The sequence below is a fragment of the Rhineura floridana genome, chromosome 1 (assembly GCF_030035675.1).
Source record: "Rhineura floridana isolate rRhiFlo1 chromosome 1, rRhiFlo1.hap2, whole genome shotgun sequence".
NCBI classification, from domain to species: domain Eukaryota; kingdom Metazoa; phylum Chordata; class Lepidosauria; order Squamata; family Rhineuridae; genus Rhineura; species Rhineura floridana.
The window spans coordinates 48,149,101-48,168,734 of record NC_084480.1 but is presented as its reverse complement, the minus strand read 5'-3'; the positions used below and the strand labels follow the sequence as shown (position 1 = coordinate 48,168,734).

Sequence of the window (19,634 nt, the reverse complement as noted above, 5' to 3'; positions counted from 1 at the left end):
TCTGAAGGTGTTGCCCAAAACTCAATTGCATATTCATAACAAAAAAGTTCTCTGATCCAGGAGACCTGAGTCAGACGCAGCCAATGTTCTCCGAACATAAGCAATCTGCCCCCAACCGGTACTGCGCTAGTACTGTCTGCGCTGGCGAGACCCTCCCCTGTATGAGGACGTTGAGGAACCTCTGCACCCCTGGTACTGACCTCTGCCTGGGAAGCATCTGTTCCAGACTCCCCTGGAGGAGTGGAAATCGTATGTTGGGAAATCACGGCCTCGTCCGCCGGGCCGCGTTCCTCGAAAGGGCTGAGACATGGGGTATGAGGCAAAACGTCTGAAAGGTCTGCGCTCAATGTTTCTGAATGTGGCCAAGACAGGCTTTCGAGCCTCCATGGGGTCAACAAGCACTGCCTTTAGGGCTTCCTCGCCAAAGAATAATGAGCCAGAATAAGGTGCCCATGATAGATTAACTTTGGCCGTAGAATCAGCTTGCCAGTGACGAAGCCAGAGGGTCCGTCGGGCAACAACCTGAGCTGCCATAGCGCGTGCGCAGAGCTGATTGGCGTCCAAGGTGGCATCAGCGACAAAAGCAGCTGTCTTGCGCAATTTTATCAATGATCTTCGCAGAGAAACAGGGTCTGGATTAGGATCCTCTAAGAGGTCATCCAACCACATCATCGCTGCCCTGGAAAAAATTGAGGCTGAGGTAGAGGCACACATAGAGAAGGCGGTGGCCTCATGATTCTTGCGTAAGGCAAAGTCCAGTCTCCGCTCAGTGGCGTCCTTTAAATGAGAACCTCCTTCCCTTGGCAAAAGGGATCTGGAAACTAGGCTGGAAATCGGCTCGTCTATGCCAGGGACGGCCAGTCTGTTGGTAAAGTCCGGAGCCAAAGAATAAAGTCTGTCCGCAAGGGCAGTAAAGCGATGTGCTTGTAAGGGGTGAGACAGTTCGTCCTTGGCCAGTTTAGCAATGGGATCTGGCACAGGCAGATAGTGCTCTGCTGGTGTGGGGGATTTCAACACCCTGGCCCCTTTTATAGCGGGAGTGGCAGCTGCAGTTTGCGTAGATTGAAGACCAAGTGTTTTTAATACTCTGCGCGCAAGAGGTTGATAATCTGAGGCGTCAAAGAGACGATAAGATGTATCCTGCTCATGTTCTGACTGGTCACTCCGTTCGTCTCCGTCGGCTTGTAGGGCGAATGGGGACTCCTTCCCACAAGAAAATTCATCCACAAACCTGCCCCTGGCTATGTCAAAAGGATTTGGGGAGCATGATGGATTAGTCTCATTGTGTACAATGTGACCCCCACTGTGCTGGGGGATAGTGGGGTCTTGTGATGGTAACTGTCTCTGAGCGAAGAACGACAGCATGCCTTGAAGTTGCGATATGAACTCATGAGACAGCTGTAGCTCCGGTGATGTAGAGGATTGCTCTTGTAGAGGCGACGGTATGGACGGCCCCACAGGCAGCGAAGATGAGTAAGCCCCAGGTTGGCTAACCGTTGGTTGGTCAGGAAAACCAGCAAAGTCCTCCTCATCAGAAGAAACAGCAGGAGAATGAAATAGAGTCGTTAACTGTTCATGAGTTGTTCTCTCGGGAACTGGAGCAGAGACATAGCATGGTCGCTTGGATGTGCTGTGGCTGGAAAGATGTTTAGTTTTGGCAACCACTTTGGAATGCTTATGCTTGGCCGCTTTAGATGGTTTTGGCTTGGTTGCCTGGGTTGCCTCTGGCTGTTTAGCCATCATATACTTTTTAAGGGGTATCAGTACACCGCCACGGATGGGGCAGAATGCACAGACCCAAACAAGCTCAGTACACGGCACACGAGTGGGGCAGAATGCACTGGCAGATGGCTAAGTACATGGCCACGGATGGGGCAGAATGTACAATTGATACAGCAGTGGTACACGGCCACGGGTGGGGCAGAATGTACAATATGAACAGTCTTAGTACACGGCCACGAGTGGGGCAGAATGCACAGATCAAACAGCTTTGCAGTATCAGCAGCCTTGGTACACGACCACGGATGGGGCAGAATGTACCCTTCCAACAGCTTTGCACAGTATGGCAGTGTTGCACAATAACCACAGTCTTAGTACACGGCCACGAGTGGGGCAGAATGTACAAATCAAACAGCCTAGTTCATAGCCACAGCCTTGAGACAGTCAATGAGAATATGTAGATTCAATAGTTGAATAGTTGCAATAGGCAGCTAGATTTAGTAGGAAGAACCTGTTGGTATGATAGGGTTCTATCTGCAGCACACACACTCACTGCCAGTCACAGCTCTTTCAAGCTAGGCCCCCTGTTAAGACGAAATAGACTAAACAGTAAGGGCGGGAAAAAAGGGAGCAAACAAAATGGCGCCTGTGAAAAAAGCGGGAAAATTTTAATCAAAAATGGCAGATACGTTGCACAGTAACAACGGTTTATATAAGGAAGGAGCAATGGCGGACAGCGAGGAGTGCTACTAGCTGAAAGGGGGCTGTAAGAAAATTTCAGCTGCAAAAAGATGTCTTTAAATAGTTCTACAGCCGCGGGGTTGGGAACGGAATCGCGGCTGTAAAAATCAGGTAGGTAAGCCTCCGTGAAGGAGGCAGAGGGGCCAGCGAACTCCCCGTAGCAGAAGAAATATCGGGAAAAAGGTAAGCCGCAGCTGCAGACTGCAGCGATCGACTCGGCGAGATATTAAGCGCCACGAATGAGTCGGGGGAGGCAAGGCAGCCCAACTAGCAGAATTGGCTAAAGTGGAAGGCAGAGAGCTGCAGTCGCAGGCTCCTGGCGGGGGAGATTGAAAAAGCTGCCCCGGAGAAAAGCCAAAGACAAAGGGAAGCCGCAGCCGCAGGCTCCCGATCGTAAGGGCACAAAAAGGAGGCAGCGGAGCTGGGTAGAAAACTGCAGCCACAGTTCCTAGTTAAAGCTGCGTCCGCCACGGTCTCTCTAAAAAGCCGTTAGGCTCTGTCCTGGGAAGAACCTCCCCAAGGAATTCCCCAGGAATGACAACACAAACAGTTGTAAATGACAAGACAGAGGGAAGGGAACAACGTGAGATGCACACACAAAGAACTCCGCACTCTGTCACACAATACACAAACACTTATCTAGAGCTAGCTATATATCTTGCATGGACGAAGGCAAGAATGAACTGGGGAGTGGGAGGGGCCTGACGCCCCTAGTCTTGACTTCAGAAACATTCTTGCCTTTGGATGATAGGTGGAGCTATAACCCGCATGATGGCATTCCTCCTATGGAAAACAATGAGTTTTAATGTATGGTGGTGTAGTGGTTAAGGTGTTGGACTACGACCTGGGAGACTAGGGTTCAAATCCCTACATAGCCACGAAGCTCACTGGGTGACCTTGGGCCAGTCACTGCCTCTCAGCCTCATGAAAACCCTATTCATAGGGTCACCATAAGTCAGAATCGACTTGAAGGCAGTACATTTACATAATGACAATTAAGGATGGAAAGATCTGTCCATTTTGGTTCTCTCAGTTTCTCATTTTTCCAATCTGAAATTCAGTTCTCCATATTTCTACAGCAATTTGCAGATGTTTAAAAAAAATAATACTCATGAAAATTATCCAACATTTTAGTGCAAATGTCTCCTATTAAACACATTTTTGTAGGTAGCTTTAACTAATGTACCCATTTTTGCAAGCAATTTCTCATAATATAATGCATTTTTGTATGTTATTTTCACTCATATATTCATTTTTCCCTAACACATGCATTTTTGTAAACACTGTTTGGTTGGCCCCCACCCTCTGGAACACTCTCCCTTATGATCTTCGCCATGCCCCCTCCCTGCCAAGTTTTCACCAAGCCTTGAAAACCTGGCTATTCAGGCAGGCCTACAAGATCCCTGGGGTAGCCTAATTTTATTGGTTTTAGCTATGGGTGGGTTCGGTTTCGTTTTATATTGTAGTTCTTGGGTTTTTATGTAGTTTGTATGTTGTATTTTACTTGAACTTGTACTCCGCCTAGAGTGGCCGCTTGTGCGGCCAGACAGGCGGCCTAGAATTAAAATTTATTATTATTATTATTATTATTATTATTAAACTGAATGGCAAACTTTGAATAAGTTCACATTTCAAAGGATGGCTGTTTTTCAGTTCTCATATTGTTCTGGAAAATGTGAATTTGAGTATTTGAGCATCTGGGTGCTTGCTGCTTGCTCCTCTGGGTTGCTGTCTTTTGAGACAGCTGAAGTCCCTGGTAAGTGCTGCAAGGATTGGGACTCCCTGCCTGACCCTGGCTCCAGAGAAGCTACAGTTAATCTTGCATCAGCTCCTGGCTGGGTCAGACTTGGGCAGCAAGTCTGCCATAGGTGGGGTTACCACCAAATGGGCGACAGTAAAGGAGTCCCTTAGGGACTCTCAAGGGTGAGGGTGCTACCCCCTTCTATTTCTTTCTCTTTTTCTTAACCAATCTAGAGGACATTGGTAGTGGGGAGGGCATATTTTACAAATATGTAAAATATTTTGGGATGCTCTTTTACACCAAGTGCTAGATTCCACTCATAACTGATCATTCCTTTTTTTAAAAGAAACATCAGTTGCCAAAATGTGCTTTCAGATACATTGATGTAAAATATTCACACAATGGTAAAGACTCTGCTGCTTCCTCATGTGAATATGTATGGTTAAGAGTGTTGGACTACGACCTGGGAGACCAGAGTTCGAATTCCCACACAGCCATGAAGCATATGGGTGACATTTGGGCCAGTCACTGCCTCTCAACTCTCTGCCTTTCAGAGGAAGGCAATGGTAAACCACCTCTGAATACCGCTTACGACAAAAACCCTATTTATAGGGTCACCATAAGTCGGAATTGACTTGAAGGCAGTACATTTACATTTTTAATGTCAACATTAACCATATTTTGGACTTTACTTGTTTAAACAAAATTTTATTTCTGAAACAATTAAGTCTTCTAAAGTTAGCATAACATTTGTTGGTGTTCTGATAACACTAATGAATGTTACACTATCAAACATCATATTTTTATACACTGAATTTATAAGCACCCTGAGTTCTTAAAGCCTTATAATATGTTCCCAACAGATAATAAAATTAGAAAAAAACAGAAGTGCAACAACTTAAAAGTGATTAAAACTAAATAAGGCACAAATATACATACTTCATACCACACATGTGAAGAAGTAACAAAAGGAGGCTCAGTTGTATTGCAGAGTGATCCATCTTTTTCCATCTACAACTAATGAACCCGGGGAAGTTTAAGATAAAAAGAAAAAATCAAGAACATGCCCACCAAACATACCTGTGTTTATATGTAAAAGGTCAAGGAAATTCCACATTCAAATATATGTGGGATATCCTGGTAATCTTCTTAAAATGATGAAGGAAGAGATGGAGGGCTGTATGGGCCCACTCCCAACTGTGCCTCAGGGTATGTTTGACAAAACCGAGGTACTGTTTGTGGGAGACAAGGGAAGGTTGGGAGATGCTGACCTGGTGCTCAATGGGGTACAATTGCCCCTGAAAGACCAGGTCTGCAGCCTGGGGGTCATTCTTGACTCCCAGCTGTCCATGGAGGCTCAGGTCTTGGCTGTGAGCCGGGCGGTGCTGTATCAACTCCAGCTGATACAGAGGCTGTGCCCCTACCTTCCCAACCTTCTGCTCCCATCTGTGGTACATGCCCTGGTCTCCTCTCACCTAGACTACTGTAATGTGCTCTATGTGGGGTTACCCTTGAAAACGGTCCGGAAGCTGCAACTGGTACAGTATGCGGCGGCTCGCCTGATTAAAGGCAGCCGCCGGCAAAATCACATCACTCTAGTGCTGAAGGAGTTGCACTGGTTACTGGTTGTTTTCCAGGCCCAATTCAAGGTGTTGGTTCTGACCTTTAAAACCCTATACGGTTTCGGCCCAGTCTATCTGAAGGAGCGCCTCCAACATCAGAGATGCCACTCAACAAGATCAGCCTCAAAAGGCCTTCTCTCTATCCCACCAGTTAAAATAGCTAGACTGGTGAGAACTAGGGAGAGGGCTTTTTCAACTGTGGCCCCCACTTTGTGGAATTCCCTCCCAAATGATCTCCGCCATGCCCCCTCTATGATGAGCTTCCGCCGGGCCTTGAAGACCTGGCTCTTCAGGCAGGCTTTTGGGGTGGGTTAGGTTTTACTATTATTGTTGAGATTTTTAATGTTTTAATGTATTTGTATGTTTTTATTTTGTACGTCGCCCAGAGTGGCTGGACAGCCAGCCAGATGGGCGACTAATAAATGTAATAAATAAATAAATAAAATAAAAGTCCAAAGTGACAGGGAAAATCTGGTAGAGTCAACCATAGCATTAATTTCTGGAATAATTTTAACTGCTTACCTCAGGAGTGGCTAACTTCTGTCCCTCCATATATTGCTGAACTACAACTCCCATCGGCTCCAATCAGTATGGCCAATGGAATGTTGGGAGTTGGAGTTCAGCAACATCTAGAGGGCCACAGGTTAGCCACCCATGTCTTACCTAATGCATGTGGTATTTGCAGTTCTTCAGTTGGATTAAACTGTGAAGGATATGCCAAAATACACATTTGTGCTCCAGCAGTAGTATAATTCTCATTGATTTTACCTTCCATTATTTTACTTTGGATAGTTTCTAGTTCATTCACTTGTAAAGGTATAATATTTGAATTTTCTTTTTCACTTTTCTCACTGTAACATCTTCCAAGGATCTCAGTTTGCAGTGATTTATCTGTTGAATAAAAAAGTGTAGAATCTCCATGAACAATGTTAATGACAATTCCATATGGTATATTATTGCAGATGTAATTAGTATGACCTTCCTGATGAGCTTGAAATGTTCACCAAATCTTTTAAGATTTCACAGAAAATTATTACTAATTCTTCTGTAAAAACCAAATAACATCTCTGAAAGGAAAGATGGCCTGTTTCACATGCCACATAGTTAAAATAAACTATGGTTTAATGTGAACAAGCAGCACACTGGTGCATGCTGCTGAAACTGTGGATGCTTCACTCCTCCCCTGCTCCTGCTGGGTTTTTTGTGTCACTCAAACCTGGGATCATGGTTCATTTCTCTCCAAAGAGAGAGAGAGAAGAAACCAAGGTTTGTTCTTGCCTTATCACTCATGATTTGTTTGGGGGTGATATCTGCAAGGCCTGTGAATGTACTGTGAATGCTTTCTCCCTTCCTCTGTATCTAGAGTCCTTGTATGTCGAATGTTAGTTCACCTAAGCTCACAGGTTATCAACAGCAGTTGTCTAGTGTAGGCAGAAGATAGAGGAGACCCACTGAAGAATTCTTGAAGCTTGGGAGGTACCAGAAATTTCTGTTTGGGAGTCAGACTTCACACAGCAGAACAGTCTTTATAATATATGCCATTTATTCATATCTTGCATACTACAACTAATAAAATGCATGCTAGGTGGCCTTAACCATCACTGCAGAAACAGAAAAACAGAAATATATATATCAGCATGAAAGAGGTTGCTGGATATCCATTTAACATCAAAGTAAAAGATTCTGAAGGCACACCTTAGTTAAAACAAGTTACAATAGATGGACTGAGTTAAACTCTTAAGTCACAGAGCCAAAGTTACAAAGTACACGGAAATACATGTCATGATACATCACCCATCAGATGTCATAGATGGATGGTTCTCCTGCATTCTTTCACACACACCCCACTCCAGCAAAGCTGAGGGGTCCTGAGTGCTATACAACCTGGCTTTTTATACACTTTTTTATCTAAGGGAAAGTGTGTTCCCATGGCCTTATCTTGGTCATGCAGCTCTTTACTGTGCCTCGTTTCTAGGCAGCATGGTAGCAGCAGCTGCAGCAGCAGTATGAAGCACCTGCAATTTAATCAGCATTCAATCGCATGCTACTTGTCCACATTAAATCATAGTTCATTGTAAATATGGTTTAATATGATGTGTGAATCAGGCCAAAGTTTCAGTGTACTTTAGAATGTCATAATATTGATTAAAATGATCATTGTTAGACTTTGTTGTTGTTGTTATGTGCCTCCAAGTTGACTGCGACTTATGGCGAACCACCCTGTTCAGATCTTGTAAGTTCAGGTCTGTGGCTTCCTTTATGGAATCAATCAATCTCTTGTTTGGCCTTCCTCTTTTTCTACTCCTGTTTTTCCAAGAGTTATTATCTTTTCTAGTGAATCATGTCTTCTCATGATGTATCCAAAGTATGATAACCCCAGTTTCATCATTTTAGCTTCTAGTGATAGGTCTGGTTTAATTTGTTCTAACACCCTATCATCGGTCTTTTTTGCACTCCATGGTATCCGCAAAGCTCTCCTCCAACACCACATTTCAAATGAGTTGATTTTTCTCTTGTCCGCTCTTTTCACTGTCCAACTTTCACATCCATATATAGAGATCGGAAATACCATGGTCTGAATGATCCTGACTTTAGTGTTCAGTGATACATCTTTGCATTTGAAGAACTTTTCTTGTTCTCTCATAGCTGCCCTCCCCAGTCCTAGCCTTCATCTGATTTCTTGACTATTGTCTCCATTTTGGTTAATGACTGTGCCAAGGTATTGATAATCCTTGACAAGTTCAATGTCCTCATTGTCAACTTTAAAGTTACATAAATCTTCTGTTGTCATTACTTTAGTCTTTTTGACGTTCAGCTATAGTCCTGCTTTTGTGCTTTTCTCTTTAACTTTCATCACCATTTGTTTCAAATCATTACTGGTTTCTGCTAGTAGTATGGTATCATCTGCATATCTTAAATTATTGATATTTCTCCCTCCAGTTTTCACACCTCCATCTTGGTCCAATCCTGCTTTCCGTATGATATGTTCTGCACATAGATTAAATAAATAGGGTGATAAAATACACCCCTGTCTCACTCTTGTGCAGAGTATAGGTTGTGCATCAGGACAATCAGATGCTGTGGCACCCCCATTTCTTCATTCCATAGTTTTTCATGATCTACACAGTCAAAGGCTTTGCTGTAATCTATAAAGCACAGGGTGATTTTCTTCTGAAATTCCTTGGTCCGTTCCATTATCCACCATATGTTTGTGATGTGATCTCTGGTGCCTCTTCCCTTTCTAAATCCAGCTTGGACATCTGCCATTTCTTGCTCCATATATGGTAAGACCCTTTGTTGTAGAAACTTGAGCATTACTTTACTTGCATGGGATATTAAGGCAATAGTTCGATAATTACTGCATTCCCTGGGATCCCCTTTCTTTGGAATTGGAATGTATATGGAACGCTTCCAGTCTGTGGGCCATTGTTTAGTTTTCCATATTTCTTGAAAGATTTTTGTCAAAATTTGGACAGATTCAGTCTCAGTAGCTTGTAGCAACTCTATTGGTATGCCATCTATTCCTGGTGATTTGTTTCTTCCAAGCATTTTAAGAGCAGCTTTTGCCTCGCATTCTAAAATTTCTGGTTCTTCATCATACGGTTCCTCCGTGAATGAATCTGTCATCCGGGCATCTCTTTTGTAGAGTTCTTCAGTGTATTGCTTCCATCTTCCTTTTATTTCATCTTGTTCAGTCAGTGTGTTCCCCTGTTGATTATTCAACATCCCTACTCTTGGTTTAAATTTCCCTTTCATTTCTCTAATCTTTTGGAACAGGGCTCTTGTTTTACCCTTTTTGTTGTGCTCTTCTATTTCTATACAGTAACTATTGTAATAGTTCTCTTTGTCCCTACATACTAGTCGTTGTATTGTTGCATTTAGGGTTCTGACCGTGTTTCTATCTCCTTTTGCTTTTGCTTTCCTTCTCTCTTTAACCATTTTAAGAGTTTCTTCAGTCATCCAATTCAGGTCTTTCTCTCTTTTTAACTAGTGGTATTATCTTTTTACATTCTTCCCTGATAACGTCTCTGACTTCATTCCATAGTTCTTCTGGTTCTCTGTCAACTAAGTTTAAAGCCTCAAATCTGTTCCTTATTTGATCTTTATATTCTTCTGGGATGTTATTTAAATTGTATTTTGGCATTATGAGTGCTTTGTTGGTCTTCTTTAGCTTTACTCTGATTTTCGATACAATCAGTTCATGATCTGTACCACAGTCTGCTCCTGGTCTTGTTTTCGCAGAAAGTATGGAACTTCTCCATCTTCTGCTACCAATCATTTAATCAATTTGATTCCTATATTGACCATTTGGTGATGTCCATGTGTACAGTCGTTTTTTCGGTTGCTCAAAAAATGTGTTTGCAAGAAACAAATTATTGGCTTCACAGAATTCAATGTCTTTCTCCTGCTTTATTTCTGTCTCCTAGGCCCCATTTCCCCACAATTCCTAGTTCTTCTCTGTTCCCTACTTTTGCATTCCAATCCCCCATGACTATCAGCACATCTTGTTTTGGTGTGTGATCAATTTCTTCTTGTACTTTTGCGTAAAATCTCTCCAATTCCTCTTCTTTTGCGTTTGACGTCAGAGCATAGACTTGGATGATGGATATGTTGATAGGTTTCCCATTTAATCTCATTGATATCACTTGCTCAGACCTTGCGTTGTAGCTCCTAATTGCTTTTGCTACATCACTTCTCACTATTAAAGCAACCCCATTTCTTCTTAATTTCTCATTTCTTGCATAAAATATTTTGTAGTTGCCTGATTGAAAATGTCCCATTCCCATCCATTTTAGTTCGCTCACACCAAGTATTATGTTGATGTGTTCCATTTCTTGCTTGACAATTTCCAACTTTCCCTGGTTCATGCGTCTTACATTCCATGTTCCTATTGTGTGCGTTGCACAACTCCATGCTCTCCTTTCGTATCCGTGTGCATCAGCCTCTAGGCTTCCTTTCGGCTTTGACCCAGCTGCATCATTAGTCACAGCGCTACTCGTACTTGTCCTTTGTTCTTCCCCAGTAGCTCGGTGAGTGCCTTCTGACCTGGGGGTCTCATCTTCCAGCACTATCTCGTGTTGCATTTTGGATACTCTGTTCATAGGGTTTTCAAACTGTGGTCACATGTAATGGTAATGCTATTGTAGAGTAGGTTACTGATTTAATTCTTTGCAAAAAAAGGAACCGTTTTACTCACCAGAAAGGTGTTTCTCAGAGGGCGCCAGGACACCGCCAAGTGGGTATTGTGTTCCTTGCTAGTGCTTGAGGCAGGAAAGAGTTAACACTCCAAAACGACCATTAATGTGGCCCCTCCCACAGAGTGCTAGTTTGCCGTCTGGCCAAGCTTAAAATATAAACTTATACAAATCTAAAAAACTGTGACAACATTAACTGTAATTATCATGAAAACATACATTGTACACTTAAGTTGTAAAAAACAACTATACAGTCTCTACTCAGAGCGACTGCCAACTCCACTGAATGATACATGGGATAGGAGTGATCATTGACTCTTCAGTGTCCACCCGTTTTATTATCATGTTTCCTGTCGTGTGTATCCCAGGGTGGGCCTTGGCGGTGTCCTGGCGCCCACTGAGAAACACCTTTCTGGTGAGTAAAACAGTTCCTTCTCCAGTGGGCACCAGGACACCCCCAAGTGGGATGTTCCAGAGCTGACGTATTGATTGGGTGGGTATATAAATGTTCAATGATCACTCAGGACCTGCTGAATAACTCGCCTCCCAAAGGCTGCTTCAGCTGAAGCATAAATATCTATTTTATAATGTTTAGTAAAAGTGTTAGGGTTTGCCCAAGTGGCCGCTCTACATATTTCTTGAAGAGATGCATTTGTTGAATAAGCTGCAGTGGCAGCTGCTGCTCTAGTGGAATGAGCAAGGATGCCTGAAGGTAATGGTATGTTGAGAGAACTGTATGCTAAGGCAATGCAGCCCTTAATCCATCTCGCCAACGTAGAGGAGGACACCTTTTTACCGAGAGTAGCTGGGTGGTAAGAAACAAACAAAGAATCAGTTTGCCTTATTGGCCTAGTCCTATTTATATATACTTTAAGTGCTCTCCTCACATCCAATGAATGCCAAGCGTGCTCTAGAGGATGCTTTGGCGAAGGACAAAATGTTGGCAATACTATTTCCTGCTGACAGTGAAAGGCTGAATTAACTTTTGGAACGAAAGTAGAATCTGTTCTCAAAATGACTCTGTGACTCAGTGACTTCCGGGAAGGGTGACTTAGCCTGTGCCTGCTTTTGAGACGGGCTCCTGCCTCAAAAGAAGCTTATTCAGATATATCAGTCAGTTTTTTCTTTTTTTTTTTGACTGATTAAACTTCTCCCGGGTAGGGAGAAACGAAGAGATTAACCTCAAAGCCTATTTTTGTTGGGACGACCAGATCTCATTAATTTATGGGACGAGGTCCAGCCGACGAAGGTGGGACGGATTTTTAACAGCAAGCTCTATCTGATAAAGCGAACGTTCACCTTATCTTCTAAGAGAGAACGCACTAACAGGCAAGCACCCTTCTTTCTATATTTTTCTTTTACTTGACTTAAATTGTTGCTGTTTAAAAGAGATTTGCCAGATTGATCAGTTTTTGACATCTCACTGGGGAGCCATAACTTCTCTCTGCTACGCACTAATTAATAGCTTATCTCTGTTTTTGTTGCAAAAAGCTGTCCTGGATTTGCATTCTAAAGATATACACAGAAGAGGGATTTCTATTCCAGATTTTTATTTTGAAAAATATTATACTGTTTTGAGACTACTCTCTTTTTGGTCTATTTTATTTTGACGAATCTGTTTCTTGACGATTGCCATTAATTGTTTCGATCCTGGGAACTGCATTTTGTTTACTTAACTATTGGAGAGATAAGGCTGTCTGCTCTGTTTATACTGTGATGTCACCAAGTTTGGAGTATTAACCTAATTGTTGCTGAAATAAGAAGTGGTTTTCCTATATTTTTCTTTTAAAATGGCAATTAAGAAAGTGGCTGAAAATCTGGAAATAACTATGTTTCAGAAAATAATGGATGAGATTGAGATAATGAAAATTGAATTGAGTAAAATGAAGCAGGAGATTAAAGATATAAGGGTCCCTGTGAGAGAGGTGACCCTGGAAGGGGTCCCTGTGAGAGAGGAGACCCCGGAGATTGGAACAGGGGTCCCTGTGAGAGAGGTGACCCTGGAGACTGGAATAGGGGTCCCTGTGAGAGAGGAGATCCCGGAGATTGGAACCAACGTGGAACAGGAACAAGATTTGGAGTCTATGGACTTTAGAAATAAAATCTATTGTTTGGAACTCAATGTTATCTCTGAAGAAATGAATGAAGATTCTAGAGATAAAGTTATCAATGGCATGGATAATCTTCTGGACTGGAATGATGTGATGGAGCCCAATATAGAGAAAATCTATGGAATTAACTGCAGCCATGTGACAATGGAAAAACTTTTAAGAGATGACCCAGTGTATTTTGAAAAAAAGAACAGAGATATGATTTTACAGCAGTATTTCAGCAACCTATTCAGAATGGATGGCAAGAAAATATTTGGGATAGAGGTAATCCCCATCAGACTCTTACTATATGACTATGGCTTTGACAGCAAGATTATTATGGAATACTGATAATGGAAGATTGGATATTGAAATTACTGGACTTAACAAGACTACTGAAGATGGAAGATGGAAAATGGAACTAATAGAGATAATAGAACAATGGCTACTGAAATTATTGAACCTAACAGATTCTGATGTGATGGATTAATTGAAATGTTTATTTTGACTATGGTTATGACAATAAGATTATCATAATTAGTAATGAGATGGATTAATCGATATGCTTATCTGGAAAAAAAAATTGATAGATATATTTCTTAAAGAATTGAAACCTCTCTTTGACTTTTTGTGGAAAGAATAAAGTAATGTTTATGAGATTTGATGATTAAGTAAGATAACTACTGGAGGAAAGTGATTTTATAATATGACTTAAGAGACAGGATTGTTATATATTATAGACTTATAACTGATTTGATCTTTGACAAATGGGAAGTCAATATTTTACTCTTTATTTTTTATTTTTGTTTTTTTTTTCTTTTTTTCTTTTTGTTTAACTATTTTTGATTTTGTTTTTTGTCTTTGAATGTTTTATGATTTTGTCTTGTATGTTTTATGAAAATCTGAATAAAAATTATTGAAAAAAAAAAAAATGACTCTGTCAGTATGGAAGATACATAGATGTTTTGCCACCCAGAGAGCTCCAAGTTCAGATACTCGTCAAGCTGATGTGATTGCTATGAGAAATAATACTTTGAAGGAAAGTATTCGTAATGTAGACGTTTTCAATGGTTCAAATGGCAGTTTTTGAAGAGCTGCCAAGACCTTGTGAAGATTCCATGTTGGAAAACGATGATGAACAGGTGCCGACAATAGTGAAGCCCCTCTTAGAAATTGTTTCATATAGGGATGAGCTCCCAGTGATGCATAAGAAGACTTAGACAGGACTGTTGACAACGCAGACGCTTGTCGTCTCAAAGTATTGGGTCTCAACCCATTCTTCAAACCAGCATTTAAAAAGGATAACACCTCTGTAATTCCCGACTTCCTAGGTGTAACATGATTCCTATTACACCATTTCAAAAAGGCCGCCCAGGTATACTGGTAGCTTCTTATTGTGGACTGTCTTCTAGATGCCAATATTGTGGTTACCACTTCCGTTGGTAATCCAGCCCTCAGCAGTTTGCCCCGCTCAATTTCCATGCGGTTAAGCTCAACCATTGGAGATCGGGGTGGCGAAGCGGTCCTTGTAGCAGCAAATCTGGTCGAAGAGGCAGACGCCATGGGGGCTCGACAGATAGGTTGACTAGCTCTGAGAACCATGGCCTCCTTGGCCAATCTGGTGCTAGTAGAACAACATTGGCCCTCTCCATCCTTACCTTTTTCATTACCCGAGATAGCAATGGAAAAGGAGGGAAAAGATGCAGTGTTGCCTTCGGCCAAGGAGAATTTAGGACATCTACATCCTCTGCTCTGAGAGATGGATAGCGAGTGTAATACCTCTTCAGTTGATGATTGACATCTGAAGCGAAAAGGTCCACATCCATCCTTTCGAACCTGCTGCGTATCTGTTTGAACACATCTTTGTGCAACTGCCACTCTCCCGGCAACATCTGTTGTCTGCTTAACCAGTCCGCTTGTACATTCTCTACTCCCTTTATATATTCCGCTGTCAATGATTGGAGCGTGTGCTCTGCCCAGGAAATTAGTAGAGATGCCTCCTGATGAAGAACCAGTGACTTCGTCCCTCCTTGACGATTTATGAATGCTTTCACACAGTTGTCTGTTCTCAGCAGCACGTTTGAGATAGAATAAAGGCACAAAATGTTGCAGCGCCAACTGTGCTGCCTGAAGTTCTAGTAAGTTGATGCTTTGGTTTGATTCGTGAGGGGACCAAGATCCCTGCAGGATTTGACCTCTGCAGTGAGCTCCCCACCCCTGGAGACTCGCATCTGATGTGACAGTCTCATGTGGTGGGTCCTTTAAGGAAAGTCCTCTGCGCAGATTGCAATCCTTTGTCCACCAATGAAGAGTGGTTCTCAATCATAACGTCAGAGGAACCTGGAGATGCACGGAATGTGCTATCTGCCACTGGTATGGTAACAGTGTCCATTGTAGAGGACGAACATGAAATCTGGCCCATGGCGTAACTTGGATAGAGGAAACAAGCATGCCTAAAACCTGTGCTAAGACCATTAAGTCCTCTGCAGGCTTCGCTAACAATGGTTGAACAGCCAATTTTATCTTTTGAACTCTGTCTTCTGAAAGAGAAATTGTCTCCAGTTCCGTATCTATCATTGCTCCCAAATGTTGTAAATGTTGTTGAGGGAACAAATGACTCTTGGGTATGTTGACTAAGAATCCGTGATCGTGGAGAACTGCTAGTATGGTGTGAATGTCCTGATAAGCTGACTGTGCTGTGTGTGAACGAATCAGAATGTCGTCTAAATATGGGTAAAGATTCAACCCATGTTGACGGAGATGCGCGACAAGAGTCACCAGAATTTTTGTGAAGACCCTTGGTGCTGACGCCAAGCCAAAGGGCATTGCCCTGTACTGATAGTGTTGATTGTTATAAATGAAGCGGAGGAACTTGCGGTGCTGCGGATGGATTGGCACATGTAAATATGCTTCGGTTAGATCTATGGAAGCTAGGAAGTCTCAAGGCTGAATAGCTTCTTTTATGGACACCAATGTTTCCATGCGAAATTTCCGGTATCTGACAAATCTGTTTAGAAATTTTAGATCGAGCACCGCTCTCCAATTGTTTCCTTTTTTGGGCACAAGAAAGAGAACAGAATAAACCCCTTGAAATTTCTGGTGCTGCTGAACCGGTTCTATGGCTGCTATCTGCAACAGATGTTGTATTGCCTGTTGTAGTAGCCTGCGCTTCTCGGGATGTGCCGAAACAGGTGACGGGAGAAATCTGTTTGGAGGCGTAGCCTGAAACTCTATCTGATACCCATACTATAGAGCACTCTTTACCCAGCGGTCTGATGTTGTCATCTGCCAAATGTGTGCAAATTTCAGCAGGCGGCCTCCCACTGGTATCTGCAATAAGCCAGAATTGTCTTTGTTGCCTTCCACCTCTGTGGGTAGCTGAGAATGTATTTCGTGCTGCTGATTGTTGTTGGTTGCGCAACTGGAATCTTGGACGACCCCAAACTTGTCTGTTAACACGGAAATCTCGCCCCCTTCCTCCAAACCTAGATGGACGAAAGGACTGGTATGGCTGAAAACGGCGAAAAGGTCGCCTGTCATCTCGTCTTTTACTTGTTACTGGCATTGCCTTCTTCTTGTCTCTTGTTTCAACTAGTACTTTACTGAGCACATTTTCACCAAATAATTTCTTGCCTGCATACGGTTCTGTCGCCAACACCATGCGAGAAGAAACGTCCGTCTCCCAATGACGAAGCCACAAAATACGCCTAACTACAACTTCAGCAGCCATGGCTCTAGCTGCAAATTGAGTAGCATCCATTGTTGCATCTGCAATGAAAGCCTGTGTCCTTGATACCTTCAAAATTGTTTTCCTAAGTCTGTCTTGGTCTTGATCTGAATTTTCCAAAACTTCATCTAACCACAATAATGCAGCCCTTGAAAACACAGATGCTGCTATAGATGCACGTACCGACAAGGCTGACGCTTCATGGACCTTTTTAAGTGCCATATCTAACTTTTGTTCTGTGAGATCTTTCAATTGAGCATCCTCTTCTCTTAAAAGGAAGTTTCTAGAAACTAAGGCAGAAATTGGAGAATCAATGTCTGGAGTTTTCAGCTGCTCCATAAACTCTGGCTCCAATAAGGATAGTTTCTTAGCATACGTCATTGACTTGGTAAACTGAACTGGTGAGTCCCATTCAGATTTCACTATTTGTCTGAGCAGTGATGGTACCTTAATGACCTTATCGGTAGACTTTGTTTCCGGAAGGACAGATGCTCCTCTGGAGGTAGAAGGTGCCTGTTCTGTAACAACATCATTCAAATCTAAAGCCGCCATAGCCTTGCATAGCAGAGGTGTATAGTAAGTGCTATGAAACAACCTATTGGAGTGGTGCTCTTCTGGTTGTGAAGTATCACTCCATTCATCTGATTCGTCTTCGAAATCAAGCACTGAATCATCGTGCATAAACTGTTGCCTAGCAAACTTTGATCTGTCTGGTCTGTCAGCTAATAAGCCCTGTGCTCTACCCCTGGCCACATCATGTGGATCTGGTGATCCATTTGCAAGTTCAGTGTGGAGCTCATGTTGCTCAATTTCAGGGAAACCTGCCTGATTCATCTGATCACTGCACTGTCGTATATTGTGTTGCCAGTGACTTTGTCCTGGTGCATGACTGCGCTGTTGTGCCTGTACAGGAACCACTTGAAAAGATTGGCGAAAAGCAGCTAGTTCTGCTGATATATCACCCATGAGAGCCTTTCTAATATAATTTAATTCTGCAGCTCCTAAATGAAAAGACTTCACCTGTTGAAGTTCCTGATCTGAACACGAGGTGACAAGAGAGGCCATCTGTGTGGAGTTGAATTGATGCTGGTTATGATTAGTTCTCTCATGCAAAACTCTGTGCTGCTGTTTATGACTGTGCTCATTAGCTGCAATATCACTTACAGGCTCTAAAGCCCCAGTGCTCTGTGGAACCTCAGGGTGATGAATATTAAAACCTGTAAATTCCTCATCATTTTCCTCAGAATCTGAGCAAAAAAGGACTGAAGGATCTGGAATCTCCTCCTGCTGTGAGGGAAATTCAGCATTTACTGTACTCAACTGCTGTGATTGCTGTCCTAGATACAGCGCCCTTCTGCTTTGTAAGGAAGCATTTTTCTTATATTCTGTGGCTCCCTCAGCAGCAACCCTTCCTGATTGCTCTGCTGTATGGCTAACTGTATGTTTTGTTTTAGTCATATGCTTGCGTCCTGATTGCTCTGCTACCGCAGTGCTGACAAGTTTTTCTGCACCTTTAACTGCTTCCATACTTTGACGTCCTGATTGCAGTGCTACCGCACCAGCTACAGGGGATGCAGTATCATTGAATGCTTTTAAATTTTTCCACCCTGATTGCTCTGATACCTCATTGCTTACAGGGGAAACAAGTGCATGTTGATTAACGGCCGTTCTCTGTGCTACCGCAAGAGTGATTGGGCCGTGCGGTGCCTGTGAGGCTGTTTGATTAAAATGGCGACCGTCTTCGAGAGCGCTGCAACGGCTCATCTTTTTAACGGCTGGTTCATGCGAGCGAGCTGTAGGTGCTACCGCACCAAGCGCTGCAACCGTTTGTTTGGAAAGCCTTGAAGAGACACTTTTTTGCTCCTTAGGCATTTCGCTTTCAGCAGGAAAGACCAATTTATAATGGGAAGAAAGCTACTGTGCAAATAATTAAACGAGGGAAAATCACCCCGGAATTCATGAACGTAGGGAAATATCATTAACAGAAAAATCCACAGAGAAATTTATTACTGAGGAAAACCTCCCCGGAAATTCATTAAATGAGGAAAATATTAACGGAATGCATAAATTGAAAATCACAGAGAAATTCATTAGTGAGGAAAATCTACCCGGAAAACCATTAAGTGAGGGAAATATCACTAAGGGAATGCATTAATTGGAAAAATCACAGAGAAATTCATTTCTGAGGAGAAAACATTGTACTAATTAATCTTAGGACTAACACCTATACACAACACTGAGAGAAGAGTTAAGTGAACATTGGCTGCTAATAAATAACATAAATAGAGAAAAAGATAACGATATAACTTGGCCAGACTGAAGAGCAAGGCAAAAATCAGTACTGCTCAAGCGAGGCAGGAAAACGAACTAGCACTCCGTGGGAGGGGCCGCATTAACGGTTGGTTTGGAGTGTTAACTCTTTCCTGCCTCAAGCACTAGCAAGGAACACAATACCCACTTGGGGGTGTCCTGGTGCCCACTGGAGAAATAAAGTATATCCCTAATCTTTGCATAGAAAATGAGAAACAAGGTATCCTATGAAAGTGATCTGTAAGATGCCCAGGAATTTCCCTCACCATGCTCATAAGACTAATTCCTCCAGTGTTTCATGGGAAAACCCTGTAATTTAAATTTAAATCACCTTTATATTGGTTTATATTACAACTACATGTCTGTATCAAGCCAAAAGGCCATGTATACATGAAAGCAGGCATCTGCATTCCTATCCCTAGCTGGATAAGGCACTATATATGCAGATTGGTACTCTGCATACACTTTTCCTTCCCAGTCCAACAGCAG

At 42.5% G+C, this 19,634-nt stretch overlaps 1 protein-coding gene across 15 annotated transcripts in view; it reads right to left on the bottom strand.

Moving 5' to 3' along the window:
- The window catches only part of ANKRD31 (ankyrin repeat domain 31), a 143,645-nt gene that overhangs the window by 28,320 nt on the left and 95,691 nt on the right, over positions 1 to 19,634 (bottom strand). For all 15 annotated transcript variants that reach the window (XM_061620689.1, XM_061620719.1, XM_061620698.1 and 12 more), the window contains one exon: positions 6,592 to 6,714. In XM_061620689.1, the coding sequence (XP_061476673.1) occupies positions 6,592 to 6,714 (123 nt within the window). The remainder of the gene's footprint in view (positions 1 to 6,591; positions 6,715 to 19,634) is intronic.